Genomic DNA, 16,082 nt, shown 5'->3' with positions numbered 1-16,082 from the left:
ATCAGAAATGTGCTGTTTCAGTGCACCATATTTGCAGAGGCATCCCTATGACTGGTATATGAACAAATTTAAAGTTTCACATACGATGTTCCAGACAGCTGTTTGAAAGTTTTGGACTGCTCAAACATCATTCCTTTCCACCAACTGGTACAATGTCTTCATGCAGAAGGAAAGATGAAGGGAAGAAATTGGGCCAAAAACAAAAACCTGCTACAGCATTTTTACAGTTGAAGTATTTTTTCAATATAATATTAAATGCAAGTATATTCAATATTTATAACATAAAATATTAATCTGAAAGTAAAAATAATGCATTGCAGTATTTTTACGTTCTGACATCATCGTTCTTGAATGGAATATCCTAAAGTGAGGGCTTTGCAAGCAGAGTTGAATAATGATGAAATTTGTGCATTGATTTAAATTTTTTAATGAATTTTATTTAGATTGTTTTGGTCAAGAAGCTAAACAGAATATGCGAAAAAGATTAGTTGCAATTATATATATATATATATATATATATATATATATATATATATATATCAGATTCATCCGGGGGTCAGGTTATGACCGGCGAGAGTTAGTTAACGTGTGTTAAGTGCCTGTGTACAAAACTCTAGTCACATGATTGTTCATATGACTTGACAAAATGGCGAAGCTCACAACAACGATTTTAATTTTGTCTACACTGATTTCAGTGAGTTTAGCATCTCCAAAAGTAACATCTGCGTATTTGACATACCACGAGGAAACGAAGAAATTCGAGTTACATCAAAACGATGAACTGTCAAGTTCAGCACCATGGGTCGTAAAAGGAAGTTTCTCCAACCAAATCAACGAGACAGGGTTTGCATTCACCTCTTCCTTAGTCCGATAACTCAGACCCCCCAAATCTGTGTTGATACTAACGGGGGCTGTTTTATAAATCATCCGTCAGTATCAACACAGATTTAGAGGTCTGATTTATCGGAACTACTGCTTCCTTACTTGCTACGTCTGTTAATTGTCTGCCTATTTCCGTTATCTTTATATCCTCCTCTCTCACTCTTTTATATATCACTGTCCTTCATTTCCCAGACAGTGGTGTTTTTTATTTCTGTCTTTTTTTATTTGAAAAAATTCCCACTCACTGGTACAGTTTCTTCTTGCAGAAGAAAACAAACAAATATTAGACGTCGACCCTAATATGCATGATGATGAGGGTGGGGTGGGAAGGGCGATGATAAATTAGAGGCCAAGTTTTCAAGAATATCTCACATACTTCGCAGCCCACATTGATACTGTTGTGCAAACTTTACATAGACAAAACTACATGTTTTGTTCTGAGTGAGCGGAGAGAACGAGTTTGATATTGCATAGGAATATGTAGAGGCCATTACGCAGAGACATCTGTTCCTATGCCATATCGAACGAGTTCTTTCCCCTGACTTGGAATAAATTACTTATGTGGTCTTGTATTTACTACATATCCCCTTTATATTCACACATTTTTTCAATTTTTATATGTATACTTTGTGAAAAATGAAATAGGCATTTGATATTTATGAAAGATATTGTACAACCCTTGAAAAATTACCATGTATCCTCGTGATATGAGTTTTGGAGCCCTTAAATACAAATCATGGAATAATTTGTAAACAATATACATTTTATTAAAAGTTAATTTACACTTTGAATCATCATTATACCAGTACCAAAACTCAAATCTTAAAACTATTCATAACTGCAAACATTCGTTCCATGACAGTTTATTTATTGAGTACCATGTTTTGCTTTTCTTGTTATAATGTCATCTGTTTTGCAACGGTTGATAACAGTGCCACTCATAGCCATCATATAGATGAGAAAAGAAATGTACGATCACAGGAAGTGGCAACAACGGCAAATATAACAATAAATAATCTTAATATGTGTAAATATTTTCTTCTGCTTAAGCATTTATTTATGTTTTTTCTTGGTCATAATAACGATGTAGTTTTCTACCATTCTGAAAATCATGCAAACGGCATGTGATGCATTTATGTCAGGCTTAGAAACATTAATACTGTTTATTTCAATATCTATGATTACTTTTTTTCTTTATTCATTACTGGAAATAAGGAAAGAACAAAAAAGAAAATGTCTTTAAATTTAACAACAAAATTGATTATTATTTCATTAATAACTTCAATAGGGAAAACAAAACGCGAAGTGGACAGAAATAAGAAATCACCTGATTTTATTAATTAGTCAACAACAAACAAGTTGCATCAAGGGTTTCAGTTCATTTACATTATTGAAAAATAAAGGTATTTTGAATGGGTATGAAAGTCTATTAGGCAATTTGAAATTGTTTAGTCATTGTTATGCATGATGTGTATATTTATAGGATTTAGACAAGCAGGAAGCATTTTGTTTACTTGTAGCAAAGTGTGACATAACTGTCAAGAAAAGTTATGAAAATTGCATCATCAGTTACATGTTATCACCTGATATTAGCAGAATAAAATGGCTGCTCTGAAACACATGACACTCCAAGACTGATATCACGACAATAATTAAAAGGGGTTAGTCCTTGATATATACTGTGCAGTTGCATCTGTTTGCATTGCAGATGTGGTGATTTTCTCTTTAGTTTTGGAGTTTTAAAAATATTTTATGGGAAATATGAATATATTTAAACTGCAGTCACTGGCAAGTGGATTTTTTTCCTTACTTTTCCAATGGAACATAGGTTTTGGATCATTAAGTGACCCTTTTTCTTACAACCTACTTACTGAATGCACATGTTTTACTTCCAAGCAAGTTTCATGTAAAATTCTATGGACTGATTATAATTAAATACATTCAGTTTTATACAGCAAGCTCGTTAATTTTAGAGTACTTTCAAACTCTATTTTTATGTTTTCATTTAATAAGAGAAATTATTGATGCATTGAACTTGTAGGTGATAATTTAAGCATAAATAAATATGTGTGTGTTTTTGTGTGTGCAATATACACTAGTTACAACACTGTGTTGATCAAACAACATTCAACATACCTCGGTAAAAACCATTTGTTATAATTTTAGTCACTTTTTTTGTATTATGGGAGAGTTTTAGTTGGTCATTATAGAGGGATCATACATGGTATGATTGGCTAGTACTGGCCTATATTGGCTCAGTTTGATTGGCTAGTACTGGCCTAAATTGGCTCCGTTTGATTGGCTAGTACAGGCCTAAATTGGCAAGTCATTGCCATGGCCTGGTAACTCATAATATGTCTCCCATTTGGTTAATCAGTGATATCATCTGCAGAATAGTCATCATTTGCATAATAGTTGGTAACTTCATATCAGCATGGTCCGTAATGGGTGAAAAGAAATAAATTTTGATGTATTTGAAAGATTACACTTTACTGTATATACTCATAGTGGAGTTCAACTGCAAACAACATAGACTCTGATCTGCCATCACATAATGTGCTGGCAGATCATTGTTTGCGATGTAGCTCTACTGGTTACTTCTAACAAATGGCAAAGACCCAGATCTTCTGGTGCATTGTATAACAGAAGATCTGGTTTTATATAGCTTGCAGTTGACTCAACATGTATTCAAGTGTAGATGATATATTTATCTGCAGACATACCATAAGTGTGATGCACTTAGCAGTGTAGTTTCTGCTGATGTTGCCACATTGAATCAAAAGCTCTATTTTTATCCATAGGTGGTCATATTTAACAATCTCCAGCAGCAGTGATTTCCCTGACAACATTCAGGCCTATTTCGCAGGTTATCTTGAGGCATCCCTCACACGTGAACTAATTAGCCAGACTTGGATTAATAATGTGGAGGGATATTGTTCTGAGCCTTACAATCCATACTGCCAGAGACTGCATGACTTTCTTCAGGAAAACATAGACTGGATGAATGAACAGATAAAGGCTAAGGCAGCAACTGATCCATACTGGCACATGGTAATGACACATTAGTTTTATTGATAAAGAGACATTAGTTTCATTGATAACAAAATCAGCTCTCTGTAAACATTAAATCACACAATGTCATAGATCATCAGTGTTCAGGGGGCCCCTGAGTGGCCGAGTGGTTTACAGCACTGTCCGTTACAGATCACTGCCATCTCACCTCTGTTTGTGTGGGTTTGAGTCTCGGATTCGGCTAATGTGGGTATGTGAGAAAGCTTGCCAGTAGCTTCTCATGGGTCGGTGGTTCTTTCTGGGGTTTTCCCGGTTCTTCCTCCACCATTATTACTGGTTACCATGTATAGCCTATCATGTGCTGAAAAATGGCATTAAACCCCATAACAACAACAACAACATCAGTGTTCAGAAATTGAGGGTCCAGCTCAGACAACTGATGGTCCAGGTGAGAAAAGAGAAACTGTCTGTAGGCAGTAGGTCACTAGTTTCGTTGCATAGCAGTAAATGTCTGGCATATTATTTGACTATATATATATATATATATATATATATATATATATATATATATATATATATATATATATATATATATATATATATATATATATATATAGATAGATAGATAGATAGATAGATAGATAGATAGATAGATAGATAGATGCATGCATGCATGCATGCATACATACATACATACATACATATATTATGCATTTAACTTTTATCCTTGATTGTAGATTTATAAAGGTCATTTTTGTAAACACATGTAGTTTCAAGATAATGTTTGTAATTTTAAATTGAGTAAACATGCATTTGTAGATTTTTGATGGTGGAAGGTGTAGAGGTAATCTTGTTAATGAATTTGGGTTGAGTTGAATTCATTAGTTTACTCCTTGGAAATTCTGGCTCACTTGAGTTCTGATTGATTGGCTGTTGAAAGACCTGACCTTGTTGGCAAGTTGGAATGTTTTGGAAATGAATATTTGATCATCATCCTGGTTCTGAAATTGTGTTTTAGTTTTTTTATGTATTATATAAGGTAGTGAATAACAGAATTAGTTATTCCTATCTAAAACATCTGTAGCTGATACAGTCATTTGTAAGTTGTGTTCAGTTATTATTTGAGAGGATTTATTTATTTGAATTATTCATTGGAGTTACAAGGTGCTCGTAAAGTTTAGGACTAAGTAACTATTTCGGAATTACGTGAATTCATTTAAAGACATAACACGGAATGTAAGTATGCTTCTATTCATCAGATTTCATTTATTTTACAATGAAGGTTTTATATTTATGACTGATAATAACTTTTTTGTACTTTTTTAATATTCATAGTAAAAGTCAGTACCTAGGCTAATTATTAAGGATCCACACAATGCACATTCTTGAAATTTTGGGGTCCAAAACTTGCCTTTGAGGGTCCAGGATGTGTAAGTAATGCTTACAGAGTACTTTTAAAGTTCAAATGCTTTAGTTAAAAATAAATGTATTTTTCATCAATCAGTCTGAGTCAGAGGATTGTAGGTGTCAAACATTCAAACAAAATATAACTATTTACAAACAGGAAGACAAAAAATATTCAGTCTAATGTAGTATGCTGAAACATCAACTATGTCCAGTTAATTGTGGCTAGGTAACAATTATATATAATGATCAATCAACTGTTTCAAAATAAATAAGATTTGGACTATTGTGGCTAATGTGAAAATTTGCTATTAATGTTTGTGGTGTTGATCTGTAAGTTGCATCAGAAACTACGTGTGAATGTGCAAGCCATGGTCAGTAGGTTGGAATTAGGACAATCTCACAGTTCTCATAGAAAACTAAATATATATACCTAGGTTTTCATTTGTCATGACTTTCAGTCAGGTTATTATTATGGCCCAGCTTGACAAAGTTAGCAGAGACCTTTAGTAATCTTGCTTGTTCGTATGTCAACAATTTCATTTGCACAGGATCGCTCCGGTGGCCTAGTGGTTGGAGCATCTGCCTCTAATGTGGGAGGTCATGAGTTCGATCCCTGGCTGAGTCATACCAAAGACTTAAAAAAATGGTACTAACATCTGCCTCACTTGGCGCTCAGAATTAAGAGGTTGGTGTTAGGACTGGTCGGTCTCGTGTCAGGATAATGTGACTGGACTGGGTGGGACATCATGCTACATGTCTGTGGCATGATGCCCCAGTGCTAGACATCACTATCAAATGTCACACTGCAGACATTGAAGTGATATGACTGAAAAATTGTTAAAGCTACGTTAAAAATCCAAATCACACACACACACACACACACTCATTTACACAGGATAACTTTTGAGGTGAATTTCGGGATTTTAACCAACATTTGGTATGAAGTTTTATTAATTCTTAAGAGCTTGAAAGTTTGTGTGTGTGTGATTTTCATTTTTTGCATAGCATGAACTATTTTTCAGTCCTATCGCTATGATATTTGCAATGTGGCAGTTTATAGTGATGTCTAGCACTGGAGCATCATGCTGCAGACATAATGTCCCACCCAGTCACATTATTCTCACACCAGGCCAACCAGTCCTAACACTAACCTCTTAATAATGATGTTGGATGGCTTCTACTATGAGGAAAAGAGACTGTCATTATTTTATCTTTAGACAGAATTGTTAATTGGGATATAGTACAGTATGTAAACTCCACATTATATAAAGTTTGGAAGACATTTTTTCAGGTTTGGATTCTTACAATACTACATAAGCCTGCAGCGGTTGAGTGTTAAGTTATATGAGACCGGTGAGTGATAGAAGACCCACTTGGGCCTCAGAAATAACAAAATAATGATAGATGAAAACATACAAATTTTGTTTTCTGTGAGATTTTGGAGATGGCTTTAAATTCTGTGATGATTCATCTTAGTATTTGTTTTTGATACAGGTGGAATTGTTTTTGTATCAAGTCAGTGGGATCACAGATGGCTATTTTAATGTCACTCCTCAAGCTGGGTCTACCAACGTGGATCCTTTTGGATTTTAGTAAGTCTATTCATTTTGTTTCCCCTATTATATTGCAAATGTATATTTTCTGTTACCTTGGAGAAAAATGTTTTTTTAATGATGTTACTGTAAAAATTGAAAATCTGGGTTGAATAAAATTGAATTAAAAAAACATTTAAAAACCAATTAACCTGGTGATAATGTGATTTAGTTTTTAATGAAAAAGTTTCACTGTTTCCATGGATTTTGTTATAAGCAACCTACATAATGTCTAGATTTTGTGTACAGAGGTTTGCATCTTGCATATCTAACACTGTTTATCTTTTGCTAAATCTTATTTTTTGATGAAAGAAAACATTATGAAATGAACCTAAACATTATTGAAACATTATGACAATATTTAGCAATTATACTTGATACAGACTTTGATTAAGAACAGTAAAGTGTATCGCACATTTTATTTTACACCAAGTTATCACTTCATGTAAGCAAGATGAGGGAGTTGCTGACAATCATGACTGTTCATGATAGTTATTTGTATGTTTTTAACAGTGTTTAAAATTATTGTATTAAGTGCTTTTATTAGCTCCTATGGCTGTAAGACCATGGTATGGCCATGTGTCTATTGTCCATTTGCAATTGTTCTTTTCAGACTCATTTCAAATACTGCGGAACCACTTTTAGCCAAACTTGACCTGGTGTGAAGGACATTACATTTTTGTACATACACAAAACTATGTGATTTGTCCAGAGTCTATGGAAAGAACAAATTTGATGTGGCATAGGGATACACTGAGGCCATCCGGCTGAGTCGTATTCATTAGCCGTATCAAAATGAATTCTTTTTCCAGAAAACAAAACATGAAGGTGGTTTATTATTATTTATTTACATAGCCAATCTTTTCTGCTTTCTAAACATTTATAGCTTCACTCTATGAATCCATTCTTATTGGGATTTATAAAAGTTCAATTCTCTGTGTCTAAAAATATATGTGTTGATGTCAAAGAATAAGTTTCTTTTTCATGTAAATAAATCTTTTCATACTGGTCATTATTGCACAACAAAGTGGGAAAATCTACTGCATTTCTTTTTCACTAATGGTGACTTGCAACACGATTTCCTCATTTGTCATGAATATGCATAAACAAAATCATGTTATCAACAGCACAATGTAAAATATTCTACACATCAATGAAAGTCCCATTTGTGTTGGAAGAGAAAGTTTGATTGATTCATTAAATTACATACAACAGAGACATTTCTCAATTAACATTTTACTAGTTTGAGTTTATTTTACTATAATTGTCTACATTAGTTCTATACATGTATTATTTCTGTTCGTTTCATACTTTAGTTGTAATTTATACTTCTTATAAGGTAGGAATGTTTCAAATATATTGTCATTCTCTTCACAAAAAATACCAAGGTGATTTATTGGGAAATTCTTATTATTAATGATTAATGTCATGTAAGGAGAAGTTAACCATATTGTTTTTTTTTAAAACTATGCCTGGATATTAATTTGACTGATTCAATTGTTTTTAAAAGCAAAATATAATCTCAACTTATAAGCAAATATATATGGTTTATTTTAGTATGTTCCAAGTTAGTGGTGATATGGAAGATCTTGAGTCTGTGCTGGGGAAGGAAGACCTAAAATCTCACGTCCTTGGGTCAGGATCATGCTCTGCTCTGATTAAGCTCCTGCCCGGCTTCAAGGATCTGTATGTTGCCCATGATACATGGTCTGGCTTCCAAACCATGCTCAGGGTCCTAAAGAAGTATGACTTTGCATTCCATTCTACCAGCCGGACTAAAGGTATGTTGCTTCTGCTTTGGGTTTAGATAAATATAATTTGATAAAAACAAATTTTATCATTGCAGGAAAGATCAATATTTTTATACATACACATATTCACATAAATGATTATTAAAATTTGACATACACATATTTACAGATAAGATCAGTAATATTATTCACATATGTATTCACAGCAAAATATCAAAAATATTAGACATGCATGTATTTGCAGAAATGATCAAAAGAGTTCAGTCTGATTGAAACCAGATCTCCATTGTCCTGGGTGAAGATCTGACAGCGACTGCTTAGGCGTCATGTTCTGGTGACCTTTGAGTTAGCCAATGGAAATGCAGCTTTCAGAAATTTGAAATTGGATCTAATTGATAGGCACATTCTGATGCTCTTCAGCTATATTGCTCAGACTCCCAAATTCGAAGATATAAGACATCATCTGATTGGCTGATAAAATTCGTGATTATGGTAATTGCATAGGTCACCAGAAAGTCACCAGAACATGACCACTAAGTGGTCGCTGTCAGATCTTCATATAGGATATTAACAAGATTGAAAAGAGTCCTAATATACTTTTTCTTCACTCTATTATACATGCATATATTTACATAAAAGATCAATAATAATATACATACCTGTATTCACAGAAAATATCACTAATATACATTTATTCACAGAAAATATCACTAATATACATTTATTCACAGAAAATATCACTAATATTATACATTTATTCACAGAAAATATCACTAATATACATTTATTCACAGAAAATATCACTAATATACATTTATTCACAGAAAATATCACTAATATTATACATTTATTCACAGGAAATATCACTAATATACATTTATTCACAGAAAATATCACTAATATACATTTATTCACAGAAAATATCACTAATATTATACATTTATTCACAGAAAATATCACTAATATACATTTATTCACAGAAAATATCACTAATATTATACATTTATTCACAGAAAATATCACTAATATTATACATTTATTCACAGGAAATATCACTAATATACATTTATTCACAGAAAATATCACTAATATTATACATTTATTCACAGAAAATATCACTAATATACATTTATTCACAGAAAATATCACTAATATTATACATTTATTCACAGAAAATATCACTAATATACATTTATTCACAGAAAATATCACTAATATTATACATTTATTCACAGAAAATATCACTAATATACATTTATTCACAGAAAATATCACTAATATTATACATTTATTCACAGAAAATATCACTAATATACATTTATTCACAGAAAATATCACTAATATTATACATTTATTCACAGAAAATATCACTAATATTATACATTTATTCACAGAAAATATCACTAATATTATACATTTATTCACAGAAAATATCACTAATATTATACATTTATTCACAGAAAAGATCAAAAGTGTCCTAACATAAAAAAATTTTTTCTCAGTATTACACATTTTTTTCTTTCTTCATGGTACTATACATTCATGTATTCACTGAAGAAATAAATAATAGTATAGATACATGTATTCACTGGAGAGATTAACAATAGTATAGATATATGTATTCACTGAAGAGATAAACAATAGTATAGATACATGTAGTTTAAACAGTATTATAGATGTGTTCACTGAAGAAATAAACAGTACCATAGATGTATTCACTGAAGAGATAAACAATAGTAAAGATACATGTATTTGCTGCAGAGATAATTAATATTATAGATACATGTATTCACTGCACTGAAGAGATAAATAATAGTATAGGTACATGTGTTCACTGCACTGAAGAGATAAATAATAGTATAGATACATGTATTCACTGCACTGAAGAGATAAATAATAGTATAGATACATGTATTTGCAGACAAGATCAAAGGAGTCTTAATATATTTGTGTTCTACATTGTATTATACATGCATGTACTAACTTAAGGGATCAATAGTCCTAATACAGTGTTTATTTACACATTATATATTCTGTTAAGGAAAATGGGTACAAGTATATCTAGTCATATAGTTGCAATAAAACTGAAAGACTTTATGCTTTAATGAATTTATTAGCAAATGATCACATATCTTCTAACCTTGTTATTTTTTTCTAGACTTAGTTCCTGGACGGGCCATGACATTTTCATCATATCCTGGCACCATCTATTCTGGAGATGACTACTACCTGATTTCATCTGGACTGGTATCTGCATTTTCCAATCAGTTTAGAGTAAACATACAGAATTATAAATGGACCACAAAAACCTAAAGAAACCGAAAATTTCATTTGATCTTAAAACTTAAAGCAAGGCTAGAAAAAAATGAAGAAAACCTAAATAAAAAAAGATCCTTCAAATTTGAAAAAATGATGAATGACTCCAAAAATTCTTTTTTTGCACATGGTTTTTCATATTTTCATAAGGCTGGCTTAGTCGTCAAGAAAGCGCACACATTGTGCAAATTAAAGACATCTGGTCATTTGAATTATTTATTAATTTTCACTCCATCTTTTTATTCATGTACAAGCTCAAACCGTACTTATCAAATTTTTTATAAATATTATGCTAACCTTGTAAATAATCTTGTAACTGCTTTATGTCTTGAACCTCAACAAATTTGTATGACCTTGAAATACCCTATAAAAAAAAACCTCTCACATCTTAAAATTTAAGTTCACTTCTAATCCTGTACACACAGTGTGGTCATGTTAAAGTATGATAGATTGTAAAATTCTTTGTAAATGTAGAGGATTATGAGGTTTTAAAGATTTTGTTGCACAGTTTTTCTGTGAGAAAAGATTTACAAGGCTTCAATCGTCTGATCCATATTTCAAAGGAGTTTCATGTAAACAGTGAACTTTCATTGAGTGTTGAATCATTCAGACATTGGTTTAAATGATGTAAAAATGTTGAATGTCAGGTGATCTTATTCGCGCATATTTTATATTTTTTTTATATTTAATCAAGACACTACACTATACGGTGAAAGTATACAATTGTACATTCCTAGCAAAAGTTAAACACTCTTACGTGCCATGAAATTTTCCTTTCAGGAAATACTTCAAAATAAAATAAAGTACTGCTTATTTCATACTTACTTATATAAAGCATATTTTTATGTAGAATCAAGTGAGAAAATATGATGCAAGTAGAATTACTTTATGTAACTCTACATTATATTTGCTACATGTACTTGTATAGTATTTGGACATAATTTTGCAATCTGATGTTCATACAATCTGTTATTTTTCCTTTGTATAGTCACTGATATTCACGATGAATTTACTCTCATTTGTCATCTTGCCCAGGTAAGCATGATGAAAAATATGGTGGCATCAGCTTCAGAGTTGATGTATTGTATTAAAGTTTTTAGAAGTCAGATATGGGGTTGTGGTGAATAACAGCAAGAAAGCTATTAATTGGACTGATAAAGTTTTCAAAAGTCAGATATGGGGTGGATGGGAAATAGTGGTCAGGAAGTTATTATTGCACAGACATGGGGTAGACATCTTGTTCTCCAGAACAATTATCTCGGTCATAACAGACCTTTTCTAACACTGTTTCTAAAGTTAGATAAACATCAAAACAAACAGTTTCTTAAATTGTAGCAGGTGGTTATATACCTAATAGAGGAATTGTTTGTTTTTAAAATTATATCATGATTGCATTTATCAGTGATCCACTTGTTGCCTTTTAATTGAGAGAGAGAGAGAGAGAGACAGAGAGAGAGACAGAGAGAGAGAGAGAGACAGAGACAGAGAGAGAGACATCGAGAGAGACAGAGAGAGAGAGAGCAAATTATAGTAGCATATTATCATCACACTGCTTTAAGTGGTCATGATGTCATCCAATATAGTTTAGTTGTGTGTAGTGTGTGATACAGTTTGGTGTTAAATATTGGTTAGGAACTGGCTGAGATGTGAAATTTGTATGCTGTAAGTGGTTGACAACAGTTCGTTGGCTGAGATACGAAACTTGCATACTTTAAGTATTTGACAGCAGTTCATAGGCAGAGATGTGAAATTTGTATACTGTAAGTGGTTCACAACAGTTCATTGGCTGAGATATAAAACTTGTATACTGTAGGTGATTCACAACAGCTCATTGGCTGAGATATGAAACTTGCATGCTGTAGATGGTTCACAACAGTTCAGAGACTGAGATGTGAAACTTAAATATTGCAGGTGATTCACAGAAGTTCATAGGGAAAGCAGAAAAAAAAGAACAATTGTGCATGCAGTTTCAAAGGCATTTGACCTTGAATAAACAGCAGTAAAGACCCAAGCCTTTGTGTTAATGTCATTTACTTTTAATTAGTGCGTGCCTACATACATACATACATACATACATACATACATACATACATACATACATACATACATACATACATACATACATGTACATACATACATATATTAATTTTATTTATTAAAAAATAGCTTACTAAAAGGTGCAAGAACAAGAATTAAAAACAACAATAAGTATGCTTAAAGAAAATAAAACTATTTCATCTTATTTTTCTTGTCTTGTTTTATCAGCAAATACTAAATATATGGACTTGAGAGGTGTACATAATATTGTATGTTAAACCTTTTTTTATAAACATGCACAAGAATTTACAAATATGGATGAGTTCTTCTAGGTATAGTTTCTGATGTAGAAATATATCTTTAAATATTCAATTCTTATGTCATTTATCTATCTCTCTCACTCATTCATTTAACTGGATTTTGTATGTCTTAATTTTTTGTCTATGTCTAGAACACATTAAATTGAGACTTCCTCTTCCATCATGTACCTGCATGTGTGTATGTGTGGATGTTAATTTCATCCAGCACACACAAATCTTTCTCTCTCATTTTACTGGCTTATTAGTTTTGTGAGTGTTTGTGAGCCCACATGAAACTGAAGCAAAGTGATCCAACATATACCTACTTCATTTGTGTTTGCACTACTCTGTCCAAGTCTCTCTTTCTCTCTAATATTCACTCATGGATACAGTTTCTATTTGCTTGATTCTCACAAAATATATATTTTATTATGTACATGTAACTAGAAAATGAGCACAAGATATCAATCGGTGTTCTTTTCTCCTTTATTATTACTTGATGAAAATGAAAATGGGAGAAATCATTTTTGATTGTCAGATGATTGTGAAATTTATAACTAATTTGTACAGTATATTATTTTGGCTGTTACAGCATTTCTTCATCAACACATTGTCTACTAATGTTAATCTCTCCCTTCAAACTTGTTAATCTCATTCAAACGTATACTTATTTTTCCAGACATTGAGTTGACCTTGTCATATACAAATGCAGAAATGAATTTTGAACTTAATTCTTTTATTGTTACAATTGATAAGATATGAGGATTTTGAAGGGGAGATAGTTTTATGGGGATGTTGCATGGGATATAATTTTATGAGGATTATGCATGGGAGATAATCATTTGAGGATTTGCATGGCAGATAATTTATGAGGATTTTGCATGAGAGATAAAAGATTTCTATCAAGACCTTTGATAAATTGGTACCACATCCCATCATACTTCCATGGTGAAATTTAGGTATGCTATTAAACAACAAAGAATTAAGAGATCAAAAGTCATTTGAAAGTAATTTATTAGATTAGTTTATATTTTCTTATGTTCCAGAGATTAGATTCAGATTTTTAATGCTTTAATACTCAAGGGCTAGTTACATAGAAACTTATGAATCAGTCACATAAAGCACTTTTGTTTTGTACTCATGCATTTGACACATGTTTGTTAAAGGACAAATCCTTCATCCTCTTTACCTTAGACTTTATCTTGATGTTGTTGCTTAGTAGTACATGTAAAAAAGTGTGATCTTTTTTATTACAATTGCTAGCAATACAGAATGTAAAATCTTCCAGATTAATTGCTTGTATGTTGTAGGTCAGTGTAGAGACTAATTGTCTGTTGTAGGCCATTATAGGCCATGTTGTAGTCTGTCGTCAACCTTTGTGTCAACTATCCAAGAGATACCTCTGCATATTGCATTATTCAATGCCCAATCAGTAGGACCACCGGAAAAGTGCACAGAAATAGTTAATTTTATCAACGATCAGAATATCGACATCTTTTTCATGACAGAAGTTTGGCTAAAAACATCAGGCGATGAGCACAAGTATGTGGATTTAACACCCACCGGTTACTCCATCAGGTCGTTCCCCCGTCACTCTTGGGGAGGTGGAATCACAAAGAACTCGATGATCAAACGTATTAACCACACCACAACTTTCAATTTCTACCACACATCGTTTGAGCTAGTTCAAACCACACTCACTCTCGAACAAAGGTCAGTCCATTTTTTCTGCCTATACCACCCTTCTCCTAGTAAAAAAACCCAAGCTGACTGAATCTCTCTTTTTGGAGCAGTTTCTGAATCTCCTGGAGTATGGAAATTTGATAGGTGGCAACCTGATTATTCTTGGAAATTTCAACTTTCACTTTGACTGTCCCGAAAACCCAAACACATCAAAACTCCTAGATTCCATTAATGTTTTCAACTTCAAACAGTCAGTTAACCAACCCACCCATAAACATGGTCACATTTTAGACTTTTTTCTTTGTAGACCTGATGATAATATTCTATGGTCCTCCCTGGTATGCCACAAACTTGCATCAGATCACCTCTGCATTATATGTCATCTTGACGTATCAGTCCCTAACCCTCCACCTTTATTTGCTACTAAGAGAAACCTCTATGATAAATAGAACCAAACTAATGCATGACATCCAAGCAAACCTAACAACTTGCTTACATTCTACAGCGGAACAACTCAATAACTGCCTGCGTTCATTGCACTTCAAACATGCCCCAGCCACCAAGTGCAGAGTATCAGTTCAGAAGTGTTCTTCATGGTATAGCAGTGTTAGGGACCAGCTTCGCACTACTAAAAGAGACCGCTGTAAAGCTGAGAGGCTTTGTCTTTCCACCAGACTCAGTATTCATAAGCAGATCTATGAAGCCGCTAAGAAGAACGACACACACATAGTCCATGCAGTGAAATCAGCCCATTACAGTACTAAAATCATGGAATGTTCCAGCTGAAAAGAGCTCTTCAAGATACTAACAAGCTAATGTCAAGGAACAAATGTACACAATTTCCAACTACCTTCTCTCCAGTTGAACTTCCAGACCTGTTTGCAAATTTCTTCCATGACAAAGTACAAACCATCAGAGATAAGCTTGAGAACACAATTTCAATTGACATGTCGTCACCATACAGTTGGGATACAGAATTTCAGTGGCAACCATTAGCAGCATTTGAACCTGTCTCTATGGATTTAGTACGTACAGTCCTAATGAAGAGTGCACCAAAGTCATGTGAACTTGATGCAATTCCAACATCACTGCTGCTTGAGTGC

The 16,082-nt window shown here is 32.8% G+C and overlaps 1 protein-coding gene across 1 annotated transcript in view; it reads left to right on the top strand.

Annotated features, from left to right (window-relative positions):
* The first annotated feature begins 612 nt into the window (after positions 1–612).
* Positions 613–16,082, top strand: part of LOC149775665 (putative aminopeptidase PLBD2) — a 37,962-nt gene continuing 22,492 nt past the window's right edge. The window contains exons 1-5 of the mRNA XM_089944147.1: positions 613–843; positions 3,684–3,933; positions 6,796–6,893; positions 8,451–8,674; positions 10,803–10,891. Of these exons, the coding sequence (XP_089800273.1) occupies positions 647–843; positions 3,684–3,933; positions 6,796–6,893; positions 8,451–8,674; positions 10,803–10,891 (858 nt within the window). The 5' untranslated portion in view covers positions 613–646. The remainder of the gene's footprint in view (positions 844–3,683; positions 3,934–6,795; positions 6,894–8,450; positions 8,675–10,802; positions 10,892–16,082) is intronic.

Source organism: Sinohyriopsis cumingii, chromosome 19 (assembly GCF_028554795.1).
Source record: "Sinohyriopsis cumingii isolate HCF-2022 chromosome 19, ASM2855479v2, whole genome shotgun sequence".
NCBI classification, from domain to species: domain Eukaryota; kingdom Metazoa; phylum Mollusca; class Bivalvia; order Unionida; family Unionidae; genus Sinohyriopsis; species Sinohyriopsis cumingii.
Note: the sequence above shows the minus strand (reverse complement) of the source record. Positions and strands in the feature narration are given on the sequence as shown.